At 38.9% G+C, this 7,937-nt stretch overlaps 1 protein-coding gene across 3 annotated transcripts in view; it reads right to left on the minus strand.

Moving 5' to 3' along the window:
- CFAP20DC (CFAP20 domain containing) overlaps positions 1-1,355 on the minus strand; it is a 65,281-nt gene extending 63,926 nt beyond the window's left edge. For 2 of the 3 annotated variants that reach the window (XM_088061896.1, XM_005522237.3), the window contains exon 1: positions 1,326-1,346. In XM_088061896.1, the coding sequence (XP_087918022.1) occupies positions 1,326-1,346 (21 nt within the window). Of the gene's footprint in view, positions 1-1,325 lie in introns of all 3 variants that reach the window. The other variant, XM_088061897.1, reaches the window with a different exon arrangement.
- Between the last annotated feature and the right edge of the window lie 6,582 nt (positions 1,356-7,937).

Genomic DNA, 7,937 nt, shown 5'->3' on the forward strand with positions numbered 1-7,937 from the left:
ATTTTTCAGCAGCATGGTTGACCTAATCAATCATTACAACTCTGCCATTCCCTTCTCATTTCTAGTTGCCTGCACTCCCCAATTCTCTTTATGCTCAGCTGCCCAAGCAATTGCCTGCAAGTCAGAATGAGCAAGAGGGGCAAGCAAAAGAAATGCTCCTCAGATTAGTTTTTCAGAGAACATCAACTCTGCACTGTATATGAATTAGGCAATTTCCTCTGCCCACACACACCTGGCAGCTCCAGCCATATGCCTGATCCCAGTGACTGGACTTAGTAAATTTTAAGGAAATCCAAAATGGCATTCCATAAACTGCACTCAAAATATTTTTTAAACTTACAGTGGATGATATGGTATACTATAAATTTCCAAGTTACCTGATTTATTTAAGGACTGCAGGATCAAGCTCTCAAAAAGTAAAAAAATATTTTTAACTGCCAAGCTGTGTGTGCTTGCAGCAAATGTTAAACAAGTGGCTTTTTCTTCCATCTTTATAAATGCATTTTGTTAATAGCACAGCCCTGGAATTGGCCCTGATTTGAGGTAAAACTGAACAGGACATGGAAAATACCAGACATGACATGAGGAAATGTCAAACAAACAGTGATGCAAGAAGCTGACAAAAGTTACTTGGTGCTGTGTAGGATGGTTGGGTCTCACTGAGGGCCCCAGTGAAGTTCGGCAAGAAACTGCCAAACTCCACAATCAACTCGAGGGGAGTATGTGGCATCTTTGGGGAGCACAATCCTGCAAAGCCAGTGGCAGCTTGGCATCAGAAATTCCATGAAAACGTGAGACAGCCTAGGGAACAGCATCAGTTTTGAGTACAGAAGTTGCACATCTGGGACCAGTGCACATCTGGGACCAGTGGGAAAAATGCAGTTGGGGTGGGTTGTTCTCTCAGGATGGGACCGGTGCGGAGAAAGGGAGGCAAAGTGTGGTGGGAAAGAGAGGCCAGGAAGAAGTAAAAGGGATATTGAAGTTCCAAATAATGTGACTGCTGTTGTCACAAGCTTGTGCTGGACCAAAGGAATAAGCCAACCCCCTTTTCTGACTACACATTAGGAGTGGGGATTCATTCCATGACTGCATGGAAGCAGATGTGCCTTCCCTGGCCCATAAGGATAAAGAACAAAAGCCACTGGCAAACTCACATTGTGCCCATTCTAGACCTGACATCATCAGCAGCTACCCAGTATTTCTAACACTTCTATAAAAAACACTCCTGTAGCTGTACTTTTTGCCTCTCAAGATAATCTATTTTAATTTAGCTCTCTCAGAGATGAAATGAAAATGGGTAAAAATTATAATTATTTTTGTTTTACCTGATAGTTGTTTCTGAACATTTTTCCAGCTTTCAAAGGTAGAAAATAATTTTAGCTTCTCAATCAGTAAAGACACTTGCAAGCTATGCTGGAAAACAAACAAACAACTTTATATAGGATTTGACATGAAAAAAATCCTATAATGATACTTCAGCCCATATTTTAATATATGTGAATATTATTGCAAAGTACTTTTCTGAGTAGAAATGTATATCAACTGCATCAGAGTGCTACTGCAATAGAATTAACACCAAAATAATATTAATATTGATACTGTATTGGAAAACATTCTCTTTGTGTATCAAGTATTCAGGGATGTCTTTTCTTATATTCCAAGTAAAAATCGGAATTTTATGTCAGTCCTTATTTTTAATCAACGAAGACTTTCTCATTCCTTAAAAATGCTTAAAAATAATCTTTAACACATTTTTTTTATTGTTCTTTGTTCTCAAGTGCCCAATGGAAAACATTAGAATCCATTAAAGAGGAGCTTAACATTCAATATGGAAAAGTAGAAACATGGAACAGCTGCAACAAAAATCTCTCAGTCTAGAGGTACTTGGCAGAGACTTCTGAGACAAGTTATCTTCTTTTACATTCAGAATTCTTTGAGGATGATTACTGTAAGACTCAAACCAAGCACTTCAGTTATCTGAGGGCTGCTCAAGTCACTGTCAATTAAGAGATGTCTGCAGTTATAGAATTGGAACAGTGGAAAGGGAAGGGACTGACACTGGAAGCCTCCCACATTCTTCTTTGATCTCACTGAGTGTCTGGGGGCTCACCTGGCATCAACAGAAAGTGAAGACACCCTGAACATAAAAGGAAGCTGTCACTCTCCAGAGACAGGGAAAATCCGCCACAAGAAACAACAAGCACCTTCAGTGAGAACTGAAAGTGCTCCTCAAGTTACAGAAGAATCTTTTCACAAGATTCTGCCTCAGTTTTACTTGATATACTTTGTTCTGTTCATGTTCAGTTTGGGTAAAACAAGTTAAGAATTAAGTATTTTTAATTACTGGATATTTTTCAGACTGCAACCAGATTTTTAACAGAAACAATAAGTTGACCAGATGATTCTAAATACAGCTTCTCATAATGAACAGTTCAGCTGTCACAACCAAAGAATAACAAAGTTTAAAAAAAATTAAGAAAATATCTATGACTACAAATGAACTAGAAATTCAGTGACAATATGCATGAATTCATGAAGAATGAATCCAACTAAAGGATTAGGGCAACATTCTATTTGAAAAAGTAAATAATCATTCATTTATATAAAGGTGATGAAATCTATTGATATTTATCCACATTTATTTTAATCAGCAACAATTAAATCTTAAAATTGTCTGTAAATAAAATAAAAATGGAAAAACAATTAGATATTGTAAATTTATCCCATGCTGTTGCCAGAAATATTAGTTCATTCACAATTTTTTGATTATAAGGAGAATGAAATTTAAAAACACAGCATTTGTAACAGGCCTATCAAAACTTGTAAATAGTATTTTGATCAAATTTAACTAATATTTTCACTGCACTTCTAAGTTGCATTATTCTATGTTTTATACCGTTTTCTACACAGATTTTCTGCCTGTTGGTATTTTTTTTTAATTACTTCATTAATAGTTATATTGAGCTACTTAATTATGAACTAGACATTTTAGAAATACCTTTTAAAGTATGCACTTCTAAAGCAAGTGTATTAGACTTCTCCTTCTCTCTAAATATTCACTTAATATAAAGATCACTTATTTCTGAAATCACTGTTCAGTTTTCTGTCTGCAGCCCTATCTTTGTTATTATCTACAGCCTTTAAACAAGCTTGAACTATTCAAAATTGTGTGATTCATACCTTAGTGAGAAGTAGTGGAACCATGAAACTAATCTCAATGACCTACTATTCTGACTCCCTTTGCCAGAGCAGAATGTGAAGGACCTCAAGTGAATGAGGGACAGGAGCCCAGCCCTCCTGCAGGACACATTTAAGATGAGTGTATCCCTGTAACTCACACTTTGAGGACTGAGGATTTCACCAACTCCCAGTTTTTCTTTATTATTAATTTTATGTGAAGGAGATGTAAAGGAATAATTTTTTTTTTTCCTGGGGTCAAAGCACTTTCACTAACTTTTGCTTTAAAGATCAGTTTCAGACTTTCCAAGCATCATGCACCTAGCACAGCCCTCACATATTTTGCAGCTCTGTTACATCTCAGGAAAAAATATTAGGACTAAAGAAACATAAGGAATTCTGATCTAAAAGTTACTGTATAAAAGGTTTTATGTTCAGAGACTGAAAAAATAACTCACCTCTTTCAAGGACTACTGCCAGTATTCTGGCTTAAAATTCTTTATCAATGCAGCTGTGTTTTAAACTGATATTCATATGGACAAGGTAGCTTATCTGTTAATTTTAAGAACATATTTTATGCAGACTCAGAAAACTGATGACTGTTGTAGGTACCAAATTCATGACCAGGTGGCTCTTCCTAATTTCAGTGGAAGGTAAACTAGACCCAAAGTTTATAAGCATTTGTATTTGGACACATCATTTAGCTACAAAGCTGTAGCTGTCATTGTCAACACCTCTGTGAAATCAGCAAAATGTCAGAACGTTTTTCATTAAGGCAGGAAAAATACTGCAAGTGACACTGCAATACATCTTTGCTTAATTATAACTTACCAAATTTCATTACTACAAGTGAAGACTAGAAATTACCTTTGCTATTAAGATTGGTCGCCACTAAAACCGTTAAGTGAACTATATATTTGTCATGTAATTACTGAGGTAATGTTAAAAAGTACTTTCATTATGTATCAAGTACTACTGTTTTTAATTATAGTAAGCTATTCTTAAAGGAGAGAATGGTCTGGAAAATTGATAGTTGCAATATTTTTCCTCTTTTCGCCTTTCCTCTTCCCAGTCCCTCCAGAAAATCAAGAGCGCTTAAAATCCAGAGGGACTATATTAAAAAAGAATCAACAGCAATTTGAAATTCAAGTCCTCATTTTTTTGCATAGTTATCAAATAAACAGGTATTTTATGACATCTTTGTAGAATGCCATAAACTAGTAGCTTTCTCATTTTTTAGTCTCAGATCAAACTTAGTATTTTCTTGCCCTGAACCACGTACTTTAGTATATCTGTCCAACTGGAAATACAAACCTAAAGTACCAGTCAATGGCAAATAATCAAGAATGTAATTTATAAAGTTAAGCAACAATGAAAGATATTTATCTTTGAATAAATTTCTATCCAAATTTACCTTGTGATGTCTTGATTTGTGCAGTGACTCTGATCATTAGCTTCACCATCCTTCTTATGCAAACAATAAAGTGGCAGTATCCAAAGGGCCCCTTATTCCTTCCATTCACACAAGCCACCTAGGATTCCATAAAACTATCTCCATTCTATGACAGCTTCTTACGTATATTTCAATAATATCTGGTGTTTATGTAGTCCCAGATTCCAACAATTGGTCCTTTGAAATTAACAAGCAAAAAGAGTATTTCAGGAACAGCAAATGTAAATGGACCTTCATGCTTTCTTAATCTAATTAGTACTAAGCACCAATCTAAATCCAGGAGACACAGGGATGGACAGACTCACACAGACCTAAAAGCTTTCATAGTCATGGTTAGTCCCCTGTCTTAAAAGGTACTATTTATATAAGTATATGAATACAAGTTCCTGATCAACATCCCAGCGTTGGAAAAGCTATGTTTATTTAAGATTTTTTATTCCAAAGTCATATCTGTGAAGCAAAATAAAGTGAATTTGCACATACTACTAATTTGCACTGAAAAATGACACGAATAGACTATTTTTGGCAGGGCACACAGGCTTAGACCCAAGACTGTTCATACATATAACTCAGCATCATGGGCCCAAAGCCAGAGCTGATTTATGGTGGCTGGGACACTGCAGGGAAAGCAGTTCATCACTGATGAAGGGTTTTAGTATCTCTCAGACAAATGAATTCCACATATTAAATATTTAAAGCTGAGTTTGTAACACCGCTATATATTTTCTCAAAATACAAGTTAGCATAATAAATGGGCAGAAAGACCATTAATAAGCTATTGCAAGCCTACTGGTGCTCCAACGGGCGAAGCAGAGCAGCTTTTATGCACAACCCGCAGAATTAAGGGGAAAAGTAACTTAAAATCGAAGCTTTTGCTTTATAAAAATTGGACTGCAAAACGCTTTGACACAAGACCCACGACCACCTGCGGCCCCCGCTTCCCTGCGCAGCTACAGCGGCACGGCCGCGGCACCCCCGCCCTCCGCTGGAGCCGGGGCCGGGGTCAGGACGGGGGTCGGGGCCGGGGCCGGGGTCAGGGTCAGGACCAGGGCCAGGGCCAGGACCAGGGCCAGGGCCAGGGCCAGGGCCAGGGCCAGGGCCAGGGCCAGGGCCAGGCTCAGGGTCAGGGCCAGGCTCAGGGTCAGGGCCAGGCTCAGGCCTGGGGAGGTCCATCCCCGCCGGGTCTCACCTGTGTGCGGCCGGCGGGGCCGTTGCAGGCGGCGGCGCGGGGCGGCCCCTGAGGCCCGGTACCAGCTCGGGGTCGCCGGCGGCGGCCCCCCAGGGCTGGGCGGCGGTGGTCTGCGGTCCCCGGCTCCGCACCAAGTCATCCACAAATGGCAGAGCCTCTGCTGGCCCCTCACAGGTGCCTCAAGCGTGTGCGAAATGGCGCCGTGTCACCCAGTGCCCGTGCGGGTGGAAGTGCAAATGTCGTTGGTATGTCAACTCGGTCAACTCATGAAATATATTTGCCCTTTCTCCTTTAAGGCTACATTCTCTACATTCTCTAAAATGTGTTGTTGTTGTTTTTTGGTTTTTGGTTTTGGTGTTTTTTTTTTTTTTTTTTTTTTTGGTGAGAGGGATGAAGGGTGAGCTACAGCAGCCACATCACAGTTCTTGATTTTTAAGGAACTACATTGCCCTTGGACATCTGGCATTTTTCCCTATGAGAAGGAAGCGAGAAGGACGGCCCCATTACTTTAACATAACTGGAAAGTACAAGCAAACACCTCCCGATGGCTTCAAAAACCTCTGGGAACAAGGTTATGGGGCACCAATTTGATCTGGGGTTTTATAATGAAATATTAGTCAAAGCAGATCTTCCCTTGAAGTGACTGCTTTTTTGATCACAGCATTTCTTCATGAAGCTTTTTAGCCTTTTCACAGAAAAGTACTGGAATACCATTTTCTTCATCAAAGTGTGTCTTAATGTTTCCACGAAGAGCAATTATTAATAACTTTGTAACCCATTATGGCATAATGAAATACATGAGCTGGAAGGGCTGAGCCCCCAATGAATGAGACCTGCTGTGCTCAGCCCTCCATCGCTCTGCTTGCCTTCCTTGCTTTTCCTCCTGGAGGTACCATCCTGATTTTCCCAAGGAAGGGAATGAGTTAAATCAGTTTTAAAATGTATTTAGCTTTCTCATATTACTTTAGGATTTTCAAAGAAATCCAGTGTTGTTTTATCATATACTGGATTACACTGATTAGAGTTCTTAGGTATTGGAGATAAGGAAAACAATAATACTAAAGCAGAGCTACAGGTTATTAAATAAAAAGTAGAACAAGGACAGAAGACAGACAATGATAGGAAAAAGGTTAAAAAATTATTGTGGAATTCTGTAGCCAACAGAAATTACATAGTTCATTACATATGCTTTAACTCAAAGTCGTTTTGAAATTACATAAAATACTGTATCTAAGAACCCTGCACCCCTTCTGATAGGAGTTACGTTAAGGCTTGAGTAGTTTAGAAATTCCAGTTAAAAACTGAGATTCAGGCTGAAGTTGAAATGGTGTTTGAAAGAGTAATTTGTGAGTGTAAGGTATAAGGAGCTACCTGCCTGCTGGGGGCAAAACCGGGTTGCCCAAGTACCCTTTGCCAGCCCCTGCTGGAAACAGGTTTTTGACATACTGTGAGGGAATTCTTTTTTTCCCTGTTTCTTTCCAGTTTTACAGAAGAAATTTTATATCTTATGACCCAAACATTGCAGGTAATGTAAGACTGGCAGGGAATCTTGTGCCATTAAATTTGGTCCATCCATAGCCTGAGCACATCATACTTTCATAGTCTGCAATATGTATACATGCTTGCAACATACTTCCATGTTTTGGAATCATGAAGATGTGGGAAGTACTGTGAAACCAGTAATGAAACAATCAGGGTGTTTGTTCAAAGAAATTCAAAGAAATGAATTCTTTGAGATTGCACCTGTAGTTTGGCTGCAGTAGGTGCCTGAGCTGCTGGGTTATGCAATTTTGTTTGGCTAAATATTTGAAGCCTCTGAGCAGTGTACATCTACTAAAGCCCTGGAAAGGCAGAGTGTTCAGCAAGTACTTGGGTAATAATTTGGGAAAAACTGTGAGAATTCTTATACAGTTATCTTCATCCCTTACATGTTAGAACATATTTCAGTGAAGAGATTTCTATTGTGTCTTAGACTAGGAAAATGGAACACATGAACATCCTTTCTTCTCATAAATAACCTAAGTGTAAGGTGTGGTTAGGTCTTGAATTAAAATACTGAGAAGTTAGGAGCATCATGCTGGGAAATGAATTGATTTGATTTAGGAGAGTATGCAATGT

Source organism: Pseudopodoces humilis, chromosome 13 (assembly GCF_049639895.1).
Source record: "Pseudopodoces humilis isolate 2021_Gansu_Grassland_sample_001 chromosome 13, ASM4963989v1, whole genome shotgun sequence".
Taxonomy (NCBI): domain Eukaryota; kingdom Metazoa; phylum Chordata; class Aves; order Passeriformes; family Paridae; genus Pseudopodoces; species Pseudopodoces humilis.